The sequence below is a fragment of the Solenopsis invicta genome, chromosome 5, assembly GCF_016802725.1.
Source record: "Solenopsis invicta isolate M01_SB chromosome 5, UNIL_Sinv_3.0, whole genome shotgun sequence".
Classification (NCBI taxonomy): domain Eukaryota; kingdom Metazoa; phylum Arthropoda; class Insecta; order Hymenoptera; family Formicidae; genus Solenopsis; species Solenopsis invicta.
The window spans coordinates 27,718,926-27,737,727 of NC_052668.1; the positions used below are offsets into that span (position 1 = coordinate 27,718,926).

The following is an 18,802-nucleotide window of genomic DNA, read 5'->3' on the forward strand; positions in this document are numbered from 1 at the left end:
ATATATCTATTATAATGTTGTAAAATATATTTATTATATCATTGTATTAAAAAGTTTTTACGGAAAAAAGGTATAAAACACGTATAAAAAAAATAAATAAAAATGCCAAACTGCAAATAAGGACTCGATTTGCTGAGGTAATTGTCGTCCAATTTTTCAAATTTTTAAAAAATTATAACTTGAAAACACAACCGCATGTTAATAACATATATTTTACGCTACAACACATATATTTTTTTGGTTTTAAGAGTTATCATAAAAATTGATATCGAAAAACACAAAACATTGCAAATGTGTTATAATATAGAAAAATTAGAAATCAAACAATATAATTCCAATAAGAAAACAATATTTCCAATAATTCATTAATAAGATTAAAAATAATTTATATTTGCGTATTGTTTATAACACTAAGAAAGTCCACATTTGAAAGATCGATGTCTTTGTTTGTAATTTAAATAATGTTAGCAACGGAAATATAAATATAGGGTGTCCCAAAATTCACGCATTCGGAGTACAAGACGTGATACTTTACAATAAAAGAAGCAACTTTTTCCTTTAGCAAAATTGCGTGCGACAAGTAGTTTTTGCAAGAGAGCACGTTAAAGTTAACAAATAAGCGTTCTTGGCTTTGCGGCGCTCAGGTCGGAGCGCGCGCTCCTCACTCACTTGTACCTAGTCGTTAGCTAGTAGTTGTAAGTGATGTCTTAAGATGCTGATACGATTCTGTTACTATTACTAATTTTATGTAATTATGTAATAATTATAACATTAAAAAATTAATAATTTTGAACAAGTTCTTTGTTTCTTTTTAATATTTATTTTCAGATGAACCTACGAAATCAGATAATTTTTATTCATTTCTTACGTAAGGAATGAAATCAATATTTAATTTAATAACTTTTCATATTTTAAGCAATACGGAAAAGGTTAACGGCCGTTATTCATTGATTCTACAGTCTTAAAACGTCGTAACTAATTATATGTGTCAATTACGTAAATATGATATTTGAATAATTAATAACAATGTATCCAGCATGGTGATAAGAAGCCCATATTAGTAAAGGAGAAAAGAGTATTATGGCTACTGTCGACAATATGGCTACCCTTATTATTTCCGTTATTAGCATTCTAATAGTTGCTTATGGAGTTATTCATTTAGTAGCCTGCCGTTTTTTAGTGATGCTAATATGCCAATACATAATGACTGACAATTTTTATAAGGCATTTTTACTTTTTATCACTTCTAAACTTTGTCAAGGTACACTTTAACCTTTAATTACTCATACCTCCTCATTATTCTTAAACTTGAGTATATTATTACACGAAGGTACATGCACTCGAGTGTTTTTTTGTTATTTAACATTTTATTCGGCCGTATACATTTCAAGTTATATGAAGTTAAAACAATGACATGGAATTTTGTTAATACGGTTTTCTAAGCAAAATTTTTATATCGAAATGTCTCTTCAATAAATCGATTGTCATTCTAAAGAGTAGTGTTTAGAAACATTAGAGACATTATTTTATGCTTGTTGTTTAATGTTAAACAGTGATAAAATCATATTTATAATAAATTTTTAATGATATTTCTAAAGCTTCTGAATGCAGGAAAATTCTAAATCAGGAAAATTCTAAACAATGGAAAATTAAAAATATATAATTTTGTAACAAGGTACTGTGCTTCTTTTAAACTAAACTAATTTTTTTAATTGTTTTCTTAGATAGTCATATTACAACCACTTTTTTTCTTCCACTGATTATGCAGTACATTAGATTTTTATAAATCACGTCCTAAGTAATAAATATCTCATTACTTTAAACCTAGAATCTGTCAAACAACACTTTGACAAATGTAACTGTTCAAGTTTCAATAGAAAATATTAATTATAAACAAAATTATTCAATAAAATAAAAATGGGTGCTATATTACCCTCTTTTCTATTTATATTGCTTTTTTCAATAATACATGTAGAATAATTTACGAAAGAGCCTACTTTTACTGTTTTTTTTACATAAAATAAATTAGATGTTCTTTTTTAATAATTTTTAAGACAAAAGAGCCTATGATACTTTATGTTACATGACAGCAGCACAAAAATAGTTACGTTTTAATTTGAAAAACACGAAGTGTTATAATCATTACTACACTACACTTATCCGTGGAATAAAGTGTGATGCATCATAAGTTTTGATACTAAAAATATAGAATATTTTACAAAAATGCCACAGCCACTCAACGGCCAATGTTTAGAATTTTTTACTACTCTAGCACCGTGAGTGGCTGCATGGCGATCAATCACAACGTGATCGAAACACTTCAAAAATAGCGAAAATATCAAATACAATAAACTTTCGTGCGATAGCATTATTGCGTAACAGATGGCAATTTGATCAAATTCGTGCAAAACTTTTTACTGATATGCTTTATACACTATTATATAGAGGAAGTAGTAATAAAATGATACGATATACAATATAATATAAAATCAGAAGGATATAGCATTTGTCATTTTGTGGGGGAGAGAACGACGAGATATTATTTTGTGGGGGAGAGCATCCCATTTGTCTACAAAACGATTTCCTACAACTTCGTGAGGGTACTATTGTACATACACAGTGCATTGCACACACGACAATATTGCACACAACGTATTGCCCATGTTTTGACATATACGAACTATCATTCAATACACTGATTACGTTTAAGTAAAAATGTTTATTATCTCCAGATGAATTACAAAAAGGTTTCAGACTCGTTACACGAACGTATTATGCAATGAAAGAGATATCGGTCTCTGTTGGCAAATATGAGTGTCGCACGAGACTCGGCTCGATTCGTTCGCTTGGTTCGCAAACAATATTGGACGTAAAACGCGCTTTATCGACGGCGAGTTGTCTTTCACTTGTACATGCATCTCCTCCATCATTTTTGCGTATTATGTTGCTAATCGATGCATTTTGCAAATTATGGCTGCAAATTACACATTATAAATCCTTATGATACAGAATATCTTAAAGAAACGTAATAAGTTTAGAAGCAAAACACTTTGACGAGCACGCACGACATGAACTTTCTTTGATGTTTGACACAGAATGAAGAACGTTTTACTTGTGCAACATTAGACTGCGTGCCCTTTATAAGCGTAATCGCGATTTCAGTAAATTAAGTGCATAAAATGAATTAGTTAATTAAGCTGTGCACGTGCAAACAAAGAAATATAGTGGTATCAATAATAAAAGCAATTAAAACAATTATAGAAGTAAAATTAAGATATATATGTTTCGTTAGTGGATATATGTCCTCATATTACTATTTATTTGTTTAAGTGGGTGTTTATATTGAATTAAGGACTTTTTTTTTTTTTAAGCAAGTATTTACGTCTCAGAAATAAGTTTAGCAGAGCAGTTATTTGTTGAAAGAATATCAATAATAAACTCAATATTCTTTTTATAGAGTTTCAGAGCTGTTAGAAATACTTTTTCAACCATTTCCATAATTGTCTCTTTTCTTTATGATAAGAGATATGCAGAAAAAAAGTAAAGCGTTTGCCTAAAATGTAGGCAACGGTCAAAAACTTAAGAACTGTTATTTTTAATAACGATGTTATCCAAAAGTTTACATTGTCAACCCTTATTTCGATCATAAATTGCATCCTAGAGTGGAAAGGGTTAAACATTATTAGAGTGAAATCAATCAATTTAGTCAAAATTACTATCACGATATTGTCAACGTGTTTAAGGTAATGCTAAAGTCGTCCTTTTTTACCGACCGAACGTTAATTTTCGGGCAAGCCGTTCTTCTAATTGCATTTACAGTTTTAAAAATTCTTTACCACAATTAAAGTATAGACAGTAATGTATAATGGACGCTATATAAGGATAAGGAAAACAAAAAAAATTGAGAATAATTTTCCAATTTTTTTCGTTTTCATTATCCTTATATAGCGTCCATTGTACATTACTGTCTATACTTTAATTGTGGAAAAGGATTTTTAAATCTGTAAATGCAATTAGAAGAACGGCATGCCCGAAAATTAATGTTCGGTCGGTAAAAAAAGACGACTTTAGAATCCCTTTAAAGTAAAAAGGTAGAGAAACTCCAATATTTTTTAAGGCTCGGAGTCTTGCTTAACTAGGTTATTTATAGGAGATCCCATTAATCTTAAAAAAAGAATATTTTATTTTTAAATAGAAAAAACTCTTAAGACTAGAATAATATAACTTGGATGCTGTCTCATTACATTTTTTATTCTGTGTTGAATAATTACAGAATGATTAGCGGTATTGCAATTAATACGGTTGCATGTTTGGTAATTCTCGTTTTTAATTTCCAACAGGTTTGTAATCTACATATGATATTGTTATTTTTACATGTAATTTTGTAAACCACATTTTCCTTCAACTTTCTTAGGAGACCGTCCTTCTAATAATTTTAATAACTTTGTTTTAATAACTTTGCTTAACTTATTAAGAAAAGGTCTACTTCACATTCAAATTATTTTTAATGGTCTTAAATTTGTTAGAAATTATGGGAATGTATGATAACAAAAACCAAGGCAACCCTTCTTTAGTATTACTCATACTGCTATTTATTCATTTAAGTGTGTGCTTATAAATTAACGATTTTTTCAGGCGAGTATTTATGATCTCAAAAATAAATTTGGCAAAGTAGTCATTAGTTAAAAGAATATCAATAATAAACGCAATGTTCTTATAATCTTTTTACAAAATTTCGAAGTTGATGGTAATAATACTCTGTCAACCATCCATTTTACTGTGACCTTTTTCTTGTGACAGAGATGAGATAATAGAAAATTAAGATATCTGAGTAAACATGTAAGTTTTTAACTGCTTATAACAAACAAAAATTTAAAAAAATGTTATTTTTGATAATTGATGGTAATATTTAAAAAGTCTATCTTGTCAACCTGTATTTCTATCGTAAATTGCATTCTAGGGTTGAAAAAGTTAAACTTCATTAGAATCAATTTACTTCATATCAATCAATTTAATCGGAATTGCCACATCAATCTTGTCAACGTATCTAAAATAACAAGGTAAAGAAATTTCAATAATTTATAATGCTTTATGTTTTACCTAACTAGGTTATTTATACGTGAAAGAAGTCATTTCATTATTAGTGAGAGAAGATTATTTGATTCCTAAATAAAAAAATTCTTGAGTAGACTAAAATAAGCTTGGTGCTGTCTCATTAATTTTTTTATATAGATTAGACAATGGAAATTTGTACAAATCTTATAAGATTTACAATTAGACTAATACTGTACGCAACGAAGAGTTGACCTACTAGCCTGGTTTCCGAATCGTCCTGCCGTACCTCTTCCTAATATCCCGAAAACTGATTTCTAAGGTTTTAACGTAACAGAATCTTTACCTGTTAATTCTGCGAGTCTGTTTGGTTTTCATTCAAAAACATTCCAATTTCCTTTTTTATTTCCATAATATCCTTTCGTAGTTCGCAAAGATCTTCATCAAATTGTTCGCGAAAATCTTCATCAGATTGTTGGTTAGTTTCACTGAGGATTATTAGATAAGTGATGAACAACTCGACTAACTGAAAAACAAGTTTATATAATTTAATTATTCTCATAACCATTATTGAAACTGTAATTTGAAAGGAGATAGATCCACGAAAATAGTAATAAGATAAATAAATAATACACTTACACGTTTGAACAAGGCATTATTTATTTCGAAGAGATTGCAGGCCGTAAATGCTACTCGATACTGCTGCAGATGAAGCGAGAAAACACTGATCTCTTCTATGACGAGCTCTCGATTCAGATTTCTACGCAAAGAATTTTCCACATCGACAAAACTCGGATTGTGACTGATGCTTTGATTGAAACTTTGCTCGTCGTCCACATCTTCGAGTGGAGGTTGCACTTCTAGACTCGATAGATTACTTGCCTCGTGCTTATCAAGATTCGCAGATTTGCATTTCAAAATCATTTCGTATACGATTCTCTCGGTTCTATTGTATTCTTTATGCACGAGTGTGCATGTCCAACAAATCAAATAGAATTGCGTGACGAACACAATGCAAAGGAAATTCTGTAGCATTAAATCCAGGTAATCGGTCATCTCTCTGTTGAAAAAGTAGTAAAATTGGAATAGTGAAGCTACAGCCATGGTGAAAGAATTCGCCGTGTAGAAGAGGAGATGAAGACTGTAAATATCGTTCACTTTGCTGACGAGATCATAAATATCTGTAAAACAGAATTTAAAATTTAACTATGATATTATTGCAACCTTTTTATACATCATATTAAATTATTTTTCAAGTCATATGTCAATATTATCAGTTTATACAATAATAGATATTCTCACAAACTTACCGTTATGCAATTTCCTTATGTGTCTAATCTTGAATGCATCGGATAACTTATCCAATTGGCTTAATAATTTATTTATCGTTTTAAATCTGCAATATAACACATAGACGACAATGACGAAGACAAAATTATTAAACAACAATTGAACTAATATCACATCATGAAACGTTAAGAAGAACAGGAAATCTATCAATTTACGATATTCAATGATATAATACACAACGGGAATGCTCATATAGAAAATGGTCGCAAAAACTGCTAGCGCCACGACAATTTTCATAGACTTGTCATTTATGGATATTTCCTTCTTGATCTTCCGATCTATTTCTTTCAATCTGTCCATCAGCTCCGGCCACTTGTTGTACTGTCTGATTCCGTGATAAATGTAATAATAGGCTGATACGTAAATCATCGCTCCTTTTACGCACCGCATGTAACCGTACATGTCAAATTTTTGAAAGCAAGAATAAAAATCTATTGCGTCGTATGTCATGCTGTATGTCATGCTAATGAAACATACAGTCATATAAATTATACGTATGAGTATCGTTGTAGCCTTGGGACACTTTCGTGGATGTGCAATGCCGACGCCCAAGAGCCACGAGGTATACGATATTGGACGTAAGATGCGCTCTATCGACGGAGAATTGTCTTTCACTTGTACATGGATCTCTCCTTCCATTTTCGCTTCTTATTTTCTTGCTAATTGACACGTTTTGCAAAATATGGCTGCTGATTATGTATTATAAGGTCCTTGTGACATAAAATATTTTGTAGAAGTAGTAAATTTTTTTTCTGGAAATAAAACACTTTGACAAACGCGTAAGTAGTGAATTTTCTCTGGTGCTTGAAGAACACAGAATGAAGAACGTTTTATTTGTGCAACGTTAGCTTGCGTGCGTAAATGCACTTAATTTACAACAATAAAATATCATTTTAACGATTCATTAATTAAATTAATTATTAAAAGTAGTTAAATTAAACTGTCCACTTGAATCAAGGAAATATAATAATCAATAATAAGAACCAATTAAGGTAATTAAACAAGTAAAATTATATAATTCAAAGCAGGTAGGACGTGCTTAAGAGCCGTGCTGGATGTTGTGCGCTAAAACAAAAACTATTAACCAAAATATATAAAGCAAATGTTTCAACTTTTGATAAACAGTCTTCGTTATTTGAATGCTGTACAAGTCAAAGTTATAAAATTCTAAAAAAAGAAATAAATAGCTTAAAAAGGAATTGTGAAAAGATAAAACTGTTGAACATACCTATGAGTTCCGAAAATTTTATCTTAGACAAAAGTACGAATGTCACATCACAGAGTGTTTAGAATAGAATAATAACGAACGAATGAGAGAGAATCGCCAGGGCGATAAGAATGGAAAGAGGAAGAGATAGGACGTTACAGAGGGAAAATACGTTCAAGAATAGGAAGATACGCGTCAGGAAAAAGTTCGGTATCACTTCCCAGATAGGAAGTTTCCCGCATGTTGCTATCAATTTGATGAAAATGCGTTGCTAAGTTGTCATCTTTTTTTAGGAAAACGGCTTCCGATTCTGCTTAAAATATTGCCAGCAATGCATGCTGCGTATGCGACTTTATAACAAGTTATTGGAAATTTTTTATTAATAAGTTTTGTACGCTGTTGCTCTTCAATGGCCTGGGAAACAGTTTTGGTAAAAGTACACATTAGGGGAGCAGCCTCTAACGACCTTGACCTTGACATATGTTATCAAGGGGAAGGTACTAAGTGACTTACAAAAGGTTTTAAGTAATGCTCTTTTTTTCCTATTAAAATATATTACAAAAAAGAAGTTTTTCTTAATTATTTCAGAAAATATTCATTTTACAAAAAAATGTGCCAAACAAAAAATGAAGCTCGCAATAAACTTTATAAAAAATGTTATATACATTTTTTATCTAACTTCAATACTTTAGTCGTTATAGTAGAAAGAAAAAGTGTTTTAAAATAATTTTTTTTAATTTTTAGTAGTTTTGCGTGAAAAGTAGATGCTTAGGCGGGGGAGGGGCTCCGCCTCTCCCCTTCAACCCCTCCCCGTATTTTTCTTAACCTAACCCGGAGGAGCCCCTCCTCCGCCCACGCGTTCTCTGTATGGATTTTCGACGCAAAACAGTTTTTCTACAATAACGACTAAAGTATTGAAAATAAATAAAATATGTGTATGACCTTTTTTATAGAGTTTATTACTAGCTTCATTTTTTGTTTGACACATATTTTTGTAAAATGAATATTTTCTAAAATAAGCAAGAAAAACTGTTTTTTCTTTCTGTAATATTTTTTTAATAAAAAGTGAGCATTACTTAAAACCTTTTATATGTCACTCAATACCTTCCCATTGATCCCTCCCCTAATGTGCACTTTTACCACAGTTTCCTTCCTGTTGCCTTTAGGTTGCCCTGCACAAAGGGATTAGCATCTTCGTTATAGCAACGCGATTGAAACCAAAGGAAAATTTGTAGTAGTATATAAATATTTCTCTTTATGTGCCCCCCAGGAATTGATTGCTATCTGAGTTTGTTTGTTGAGTCCTTTTTGTTGTTTTTGTAACATCTCAGATATAAGCTGCGTTCAGCAGAGAAAGCAGCTTTATAATTGTTATAAAATTCTTTAATATGATTGGTTTGTGCATTCAGATCTGGCAGGAACTAAGAGCAAGAACCAATTGCATCCAAGAATTTTATAACAGTTGTAAAGTTGCTTCTTCTGCTGAACGCAGCCATAGATCTTTTTACAAAAGACAGTTCTTCATGTAAAATTTTTACGTTCTCCCAATCAAACTCATGATTTTTTGCGATGCGATGTTTCATAATAACAGAAGAAGAGAGATATTAGACTTTCTAATATCCGCTTTATGTTCAGTGACACTCGTTTTTAATTGACGTTTTATGTGTCCCACGTAAGAAAATTCACAGTTCCTACAATTGATTTTGTAAACTACATCGTTACATGATAGTTAATCAATATGATCTTTTTCCGTATTAATAAATTTGTTAAATTTATAGGGAATTGTAAACTACATTACAGTCACTTAGGGGACAACAAAAATTTCTCAGATACCGAATTGATGTAAGGAATCGTGAAGTATCATGTCACGACCTTATTCGCTCCGTCATCGCGTCGCGTCGGTGTTATTTTTATAAAAAAAAAGTTATTTTAAACTAAAATAAATCATGGAAAAAATAAAATTTAATGGATAATTATTATCAAATAAAATGTTAATCAAAAGAGTAAAATTTTTTTTATGAAACTGCGGGTGTGATAATGAAATTATTCTATCCACCATACCAAAAAATAATATCCCTTTTATAACTCACCGGATCATGCAAAAAGAAATTGAGATATTTTCCCAAAAAGGTGGGTTTACGATACTGATCAAAAATAATCACGTTATTACATTTTATTAATAACACATCAAGAAAACTAATTTTAGCCTCTCTGTCCATCTTCATTGTGAATTGTAAACAATCATGTACAGTGCACAGAATTGAAAGTATCAAAAATACAAGATAATGAGTTTTCGAGAGCCGCTAATATTATATCATCTACGTATCTATAATAAAACGGTAGATAGAACGGAAGGGTTTTTTATCGCAGTACACTCCAAATTTTGCATGATCAAATCAGCTGAAATAGGAGACAACGGGAATCCCATCGGTAAATCAAAGATCTGTTTATAAACCAAACAATTAAAAAAAAAAGTAGATTCTAATATCAAATTTAATGCCTTGAGGAGAATAAAGGGGGATAAAGTCCTTTTTGAAATCAAATCCCATCTCGCCGTGACGCCTTCCACCGCTAAGTCTTTTGGAATATTGGTGAAGAGAGACACGACGTCCAGTGACGATAATACGTGATTCGATTCCAAGTTGAAACCATTAAGTTTGTTGATCAAACGGTAGCTTTTTTTTTATGAAACTAGCGGCTCCTGGTTTGCTATTGTAAATAATTTGGTGTAAAAAATAAGCTAACAAATGTAAAGAACTATAAATTAAAGATATTACTACTCACCAAACACAACGTTACATGTAACGTAAATGTTAGTTGTAATTTCCCACTTATCAATGTAACTGTTATATAACGAGTGTGTTATATAACAGTTACATTGTTGAGTAGGAAATTACAACTAATATTTACGTTACATGTAACATGGTGTTTGCTGGGTATATTCTGAGAGGGTTATCCTGCTTGTGAATCTTTGGTAAACCGTAGGCTCTCGGTGAAATACCATCAGCTGTTAACATTCCTTTGTACGCCTGTTGTTCAATATAATTATTTTTATTACAATTAGAGAGAAGAGAGCACGCTTCCTTGATGAAATAACATCACAATACTAAGAAAGCATAAAGATACATAACAGGAATGGTTGTGAGCAATCTACCTTTACAAACGTAGACATTTCCAATTTTCATCGCCAATATTTAGGAATTTGTTTAAATACGCATGATATAAAAGTGGATGTATAGAAATAAGGCCAGATGAATTTGAGACACCAGTAGATTTTTGTTTCAAAACACATTCAAAAGCAACATGTGATATTTGCGGAGAGATTGCTGTAATAACTTGCGCGTGGTGTAGAAAGAGTCTGTGTTTGAAACACTTTTTTCACGGTCATCGCCTTTGTTATAATTTTAAACCCTAAATTGTATAAACATGTATCCTTATTCATGTAATTTTAATACATTAATGTATTGTTACAAAATTCACCTTTATTTATGTAATTTTATTACATTAATGTATTATTACAAAATTCATCTTATAACTAATAAACTACATCTTATAACTAATAAAGAGATTTAATATAATGTTTATTTTAATTTAATAGAATAAATTTGTGTAAATGTTAAATCTTTTTTTCCTTTCTTCTTATTTTCCTCGTCCTTTGACATTTTTATCTTTAATCAGCTCTACTGTAGCGCCATAAAGGACACCTTCCTTTTCACAAGAAAAAATTTTTATTATATTTTGTTTTGCTCGTATAAAACTCTAACATAAAACTGAGGTAAGGACGAACAATAATAATCAAGTTATTCTAAATCACATATATTTTTATTGTGTACAAGTAGAAGCAAGCATGTACACAATAACGCGGAACTAGTGTTTACCTTACTAGGCCTTCATCAGTCGCTATAATAAATATCTTATCATTAACAAAAAATAGTTACATATTCTAACGGTAGTGCAAAGTCAAAATTCAAAATTATGTAAAATTATAACAATAAATTATTAACGATTTTAACAACGAACTAATTGTATCTGTCTTTCCCTCTCCCGTACCATTAGTAATAACGCTTCTCTTTCTGCGCCGATTGAAAGCTTCAATAGCTGCATGATCTTTTTCCCTCAAAGGATCAAAAGAACTAGGCAAATTGAACGGTTCTACAACACGTATCGGCGGGATACATACACATTTGACACATTTTGATGGAGGCCACTATAGTAGATAACAAAATAAAAACAATAATAATAAAAAGTACAAATAATTAATGTTATTCATGTAAATAATAAAAGAACTTACTGGAACGTTAGGTCGATGAAGCGTACCACATTTTGAACACGGTATCATCTTGCACAATTTAATAATATAATAAATGATACGCAAAAAGTATTCCCCTTAATTATATAATGCAACAGAAGTTTACGTTACTTTAAATTATTTATATTTTGGAATTTAATCTTTCACGTTTTGAGACCATTGGCATGTCACATTACAGATCCTACTTACATACTCAAATGTTTAGTCGTGAAAATATTTTCCTCGATAATGCAATTCGAAAAAATTACACATTTACGTAACACTTGAATGTGTTGGTTATATTCGCATTGCATTATTCATTTGAGCTTCGCTTTTGCAAGCTAGAACCTGAGGACTGAATATGATTAATGTATGGGTGTGTGTGTGTGCGCGCGCGCACACACACACACACACACACACACACACGCGCGCGCGCATCTTTAAATGGTTATTGAAATACATTGACCATTGTAATTAACGTTCAATTTTGATTGTAGAACAACTAATTACAATGGTCAATGTATTTCATTGACTGAGATTATTCATGAAAACGTGTCGTAACGTCCTACTATTTATTAATCTATGCGGGAATTTAGTGCTAATGCATTGTTTTGTCTACGTACATTGTTGACAGGAATGACTTCTTTCCTTTGCAATTAAACAAGTTATGAATATATAATAATTTATTCATAATTTGTTTTTTATTGTTCAAAATATTCCGTACATACTGTGACATATTATCAAAAAAATTTGAATGCTTTAAAAAAGTCACTATTATTTTATTATTACTATTATTATAAAACTCTTATTTCAACATTTATTGTATTGTATTGATTTGTTTTCGATGCTCTTTTGCTTAATCAACGCCATATTAAAAAAATTCGTCTTTTTTTCTTGTGTAATATCGAGCGCATGGACAAGTGCGTTTATCATGCGTATAAAAAGGTTTTTAATTATTTTTGGAAAATGGGAATATGACATCATAACTTTATCATATACCGTTGAATTTGTAATAAAATAAGCTTTATTTTGCTTATAAAGAAACATAAAAATTTTAAAAAAAGTAGGTAAGTAGTGGGAGAAAATAAAAAAAAAATTAAAAAAATAATTTTTTTGTTGTTATAAAGTACTCTTGGAGCCATTAAACTTTCATTTAAAACATTTTTCTCTATCTCTTATAGTTTCGACGATATACGCTTCAAAAGAAAAAACCCGATTTTCTTCAAAGAGGTGTTTTACCCCCTAAAAGTGCAAATGGATACATATAAAAAAATACGTGTCCCTTATTTTTATCTGTACTACAACATAATAAAAGCTCGTTAAAATCTGAGGCGGACACTTCCGAACGTTTCCTTGTAAGTGATGAATGTAATGGAAGATATCTGTTGTTTCGCGTATATTATGCAAATGGAACACGCAGTCATATGAATTATACGTATGATTATCGTTATAGCTTTGGGACACTTTTGCGGATGTACAACACCGACGTCTAGAAACCATGAAGTGTATGATATTGGACGTAAGATGCGCTCTATCGACGGCGAGTTATCTTTCACTTGTACATGGATCTCTCCCTTTATTTTTGCTTCTATCGGTGGCAAGTTGTCTTTTATTTGTACATTAATCTCTTCTTCCATTTTTGCTTCTTATTATGCAACTAATCGACGCATTATACAAAGTATAACTACTGGCCAGAGTCCGGACCTCACAATGCATCTTCCCTCACTCCGAGTGGTAGAACATGGGGGTAGTAGGGAAGGAAGTAGACCAATCAATTTCTTTATTCATGTGTGTATGCAATTATACAATTATACAAGAATGTGTGCTTCCTACTTCGCAATCGGTATACTATCGCGTACGACCTTGCTTCTCGCGACGCATGGCGTTCGTAGTGGAGAAAAATGCTACGGAGATCCAGATTCTGCTAGAGAGGTTGCCACTTTAGCGTGATGGATATGCAGTAATCTACATCTGAAATTTTTTTAGTTATGGAATTTCATATTTAAATCCCGAAGAACAAAATTGAAATTAAATAAATTTTTTTCAAAAGTTCTGACAAATATAAGGCGTGCAATTTAGAGAAATCGTGTGAATGTTTATAAATTTAACTAAAAAATATTATTGAGCATTAAGAATCGCTTTTAAGCGGAAATGCAGTATTCATTATTTTGAAATTATTAAAATTATACTTTTCATACGTGAATAGATGTTCTCATATTGCTATTTATTCGTTTAAATGTATGTTTACGATAAATTAAAAATTTTTTTAAGGCAAGTATTTCCTGTCTCAAAAATAAGCAGAGTATAGCAGAGTAGTTATATGTTAAAAGAATATCAGTAACAAACTCAATATTCTTTTTATGGAATTTTGGAGCTGACGGCACTGTCAACCATCCCAATCATTGTCCCTCTTTCTTGTGATAAGAGATGTAGCAAAAAAAAGTAAGAAATTTGCTTAAAAATGTAGACAACAGTCAAAAACGTAAGAACTGTTATTTTTAATAACGATGATCTACAAAAAGTTTATCTTGCCAATCCCTATTTCTATATATTCTAGAAAATGGAAAAGGTTAAACATTATTAGAGTGAAATCATTCAGTTTAGTCAAAATTATAATCACGATATTGTCAATATATTTAAAGTAAAAATGTAGAGAAACTTCAATATTTTTTAAGGCTTAGAGTCTTGCTTAACTAGGTTATTTATAAGAAAGTAGAAACCCCATTATTGTTGGGAGAAAAATATTTTATTCTTAAGCGGAACAAATCTTAAGACTAGAATAAAATAACCATGGTGCTTTCAATTTTACTTTATATAGATCAAACAATGAAATTTGTGCAAATCTCATGACATTTAAAATAGTACGATACGCCACCTATCTGATTTCCAAATCGTTTTAAAATGGCTCTCCTTAATATCGCAAAAATTTATCTCTAAAGTTTTAACGTAACAGAATTTTTACTTGTTAATTCTTCGAGTCTGTTTGGTTTTCTTTTAATAACACTCTAAAAATTCCCTTTTTCATGTCTATAATATCCTTTCGTAGTTTGCAAAAATCTTCATCAGATTGTTGATTAAATTGACTGACGATTATTAAATAAGTGATGAACAACCCGACAAACTGAAAAACAAGTTTACTCAACTTAATTGTTCTCAAAATTATTATTAAAACTGTAATTCAAAACAAGCTATTTCCACAAAAATAGTAATAAGATAAGTAAATAATGTACTTACACCTCTAAGCAAAACGTTATTTATTTCGAAGAAAATGGAGGCCGTAAATACTACTCGATATTGCTGCAGTTGAATCGAGAAATCGTTGATCTCTTTTATGACACACTCTCGATCCAAATATCTAAGCAAAAAATTTTCCATGTCGACGTAATTCAAATTGTGACTGCTACACCGATTGAAACTTTGTTCGCCGTTCAAATCTTCTGGTGCAGATCGCACTTCTAAACTCGATATATAACTCGTCTCGTGCTTATCAAGATTCATAGGTTAGCATTTCAATATAATTTCGTATGTGATTCTCCCAGTCTTATTGGATTCTTCACGCGCGAGCGTACAAATCCAACAAATCAAATAGAATTGCGCGACGAACACAATGCAAACGAAAGTCTGTATTAATGTAAACATGTCAATCGCCTGTGTGCCGAAAAAGTACAATTAGAATAGTGAAGCCATAGCCATGGTGAAGGAAATCGCCGAGCAGAAGAGAAGATGAAGACTGTAAATATCATTTACTTTACTGACGAGATCATAAATATCTGTAGAACAGGATTTAAAATTTAACTATGATATTACACTGCACCGAGAAAAATGTCTGGAGAATAACGATCGGATTATCCTGTTAAAAAATAACAAATGGATATTTCCGATTATTTAGATCGGAATGTGCATAAATGAACAGATAAATCTGTTTAAAAATACAGCACAAAGTCTAAAATCGGGTCATAAGACGTCTTTAAGATGTTTAAAAGATATTTTTAAGGCTACTTTTGAAAAGGTGTCTTAAAGACATCTTTTTAGATGTCTTAAAGTCGTCTTACGTCTCGATTTTAGATTTTGTGCTATATGGGAAGTGACTATCCGACAGATTATCCGTTTATTTCCGGATATTCCGATCTAAATAATCGAAAATGTCCGTTTGTTACTTTTTAACGGGATAATCCAATCGATATCCGATTGAAATTTTTTTCAGTGTAGCAATGATATCATTGCGATCTTTTTATATATCACATTAAATTATTTTTCAAGGCATATACCTATATTATTAGATTATATCAAAGATAACATTTTTAAGAAATTACCGTTATGCAATTCTCTGATGCGTCTAATCTTGAATGTAAGTGCATCAGGTAACTTATTCAACTGACCGATCAATTTATTTATCGTTTGAAATCTGCAATATAATACATAGACAACAACGTCGAAGACAAAACTATTAAACAACGACTGAACTAATATTACATCAACAAACGTTAAAAAAAGGAGCAAATCTATTGGTATAATATATCGAATGTTATAACACACAGTGGGAATGCTCAAATAAAAAATGGCCGCAAAAACTGCTAACGCTTCGACAATTTTTACAGACTGGTCATTCATGGATATTTCCTTCTTGATCTTCTAATCGAGTTTCTTCAATCTGTCCATCAGCTCCAGCCACTTGTTGTACTGCCTGATCCCGTGATAAATGTTATAATAGGCTGATACGTAAGTCATCATGCTATGTAGGAACCACATGTAATCGTACATGTCGAATGATTCAAAGTGAGAATAGAAATCTATTGCGTTGTATATCATGGTAATAAAACATACAGTCATATAAATTGTACGTATGATTATCGTTATAATCTTGGGACACTTTCGTGGATGTGCAACACCGACGTCCAGCCCAGGAGCCAGGATGTGTACGATATTAGATGCGTAAGATGCGCTCTATCGACGAAGAATTGGCTTTCACTTGTACGTGGATCTCTTCTTTTATTTTCGATGGCTTCTATCGATGGCGAGTTGTCTTTTATTTGTACGTGAACCTTTTCTTTTGCTTTCTATTGATTTTATCGTTAAATGCCACGTTTTGCATAGTATAGCTGCTGATTATATGCCATATATTCTAGTGATATATTATATTTTATAGAAAAAAACTGTAAATTACTTCTGGAAGCAAAACACTTTGACGAGTACGCACGTCGTGCATTTTCTTTTGTGTTTCACACAGAATGAAGAACATTTTACTTGTGGAACAGTAGATTGCATGCTCTTTATAAGCGTAACGCGGTTGCAGTAAACTAAGTTCACTTAATGAAGTAGTTAATTAAACTGTGCACATGTAAACAAAAAAATATAGTGGTCAATGATAAGAGCAACTAAGATAATTACACAAGTAAAATTATGTATTATATAAGCAATTTGATCGTAACACAATACATTTTATAATTTTTTTTATATTTTATGTTGTATTATATTTTTTTTTAACGCATGAAATTAATTATATTAATTGTAGAAAATGACAAAAAAAGGAAAAACATTTAATAAAAAAAAGAAGAAGGCCGCCGATTTTAATTGGCGGGGATGATGGAGAGCCTCTGCAAGTTGATCCGTTTTTACAAATATAGGCGTTATTTGAATTTTTAAATTAAAAATATACATGCGGTCAGTAAACAGCAACATTATATCATTATAATTGACCGAGTTACATCGCGATTTATTTTAACAACTAGGAAGAAAGAAAAAGAGGTTTGACAGGTTAAAAGGAGAAAGTAGGAAAAAGAGGCCTAAAAGAAGCATTGGACTTCGGTGAAGCGTAAACTGAAGTTGGCATATCCAGATAGCACACAATATTTGTAAAAGATTTACAAAATATTTATAATAATTATTTGAATATGTTATAAATATTCAAAATATTTGAGATTAAACAGATTTTAACACAAAATTTTAATTAAAAGTAATTTATAATAAATTTAATTAAAAAATTTCCATGAAAACTTTTAAATCAAGCCGATAAATCAGACACTATTATCCATTGTAATAAACGATAGGTTTACTCGCGTCGCACGCTCCTACATATTCTTATTATATTCACTCCAACGCGCTCCAACGTGTTTGCGGTAAACGTATTGGAGTGCTTTGGAGTGAGTAAGGCTGAAGTCCCGTGAACTAATATTTTCCGCGTAACGCGTATTGCGTAGCCAATCAACTTTTTAAACAGGTGCAACAAAAAACGCGGAACGCTTCTGATTAATTACGCGATACGCGTTACGCGGAAAATATCAGTCAATGAGACTTCAGCCTAAGAATACTGTCAGAGATAAACCTGTGATAATCATATAGTGGGGGTAACAATATTATACTCTCTTCATATGATTTTAGCATAGACTTGAACTATTTTTATATCAAAATGTTTCTTCGATAAGTCGATTGTTATTTTAAAGGGAGATGTTCAAAAATATTACCGATATTATTTTATATTTGTAGTATAAAGTCAAACGGAGATAAATTTAATATTTCTCATGTCTCCAAAGTCTTTAAACGCTGGAAAATTTTTAATCAGTAAAATTATAAACAATGGAAAATTAAAAATACATAATTTTATAACTCAATACTGTGTTTTTTAAACTAGTCTGACTTTTAGAAAATTATTTTTGGGCTAGCCATAGTACCACCACTTTTTCTTCCACCGATTATGCAGTGCATTACATTTTTTTTCAAATTACGTCCTAATAAATATTTCATTACTTTGAGTCTAGAATTTGTTAAACAACACTTTGTTGAATATAATTGTTCCAGTTTCAATATAAAATATTGATTATGAGCAAAAAGTTATTCAATAAAATAAAAATGAGTACCACATTACCTTTTTTTTCAATAAAGTATCAAAAATCTTATATACAAAACAT

The 18,802-nt window shown here is 30.9% G+C and overlaps 1 protein-coding gene across 2 annotated transcripts; it reads right to left on the bottom strand.

Moving 5' to 3' along the window:
* Positions 1-2,699: 2,699 nt before the first annotated feature.
* Positions 2,700-6,849, bottom strand: LOC120356766. Of its 2 annotated transcripts, none has more exons than XM_026139405.2 (4): positions 6,363-6,849; positions 5,692-6,233; positions 5,399-5,578; positions 2,700-2,974 (listed from the first exon to the last, which is right to left on the bottom strand). In XM_026139405.2, exons 1-3 carry the CDS (start codon positions 6,802-6,804, stop codon positions 5,402-5,404), a joined length of 1,161 nt encoding a protein of 386 aa, XP_025995190.2. In that variant the 5' UTR covers positions 6,805-6,849; the 3' UTR covers positions 2,700-2,974; positions 5,399-5,401. The 2 variants fall into 2 exon arrangements, with proteins under 2 accessions (XP_025995190.2, XP_011155917.2); XM_011157615.3 differs by lacking the exon at positions 2,700-2,974 and adding an exon at positions 3,975-5,047.
* Positions 6,850-18,802: the final 11,953 nt, after the last annotated feature.

Bases quoted from the DNA above. Each gene is read 5' to 3' on its own strand.
- LOC120356766 (XM_026139405.2), bottom strand. From the start codon at position 6,804: ATGTACGGTTACATGCGGTGCGTAAAAGGAGCGATGATTTACGTATCA. The intron at 6,234-6,362 runs GTAAGTTTGTGA...TCTGTTTTACAG, and splicing joins CATAAGGAAATTGCATAACG to ATATTTATGATCTCGTCAGC. The intron at 5,579-5,691 runs GTAAGTGTATTA...CTTGTTTTTCAG, and splicing joins ATAATGCCTTGTTCAAACGT to TTAGTCGAGTTGTTCATCAC.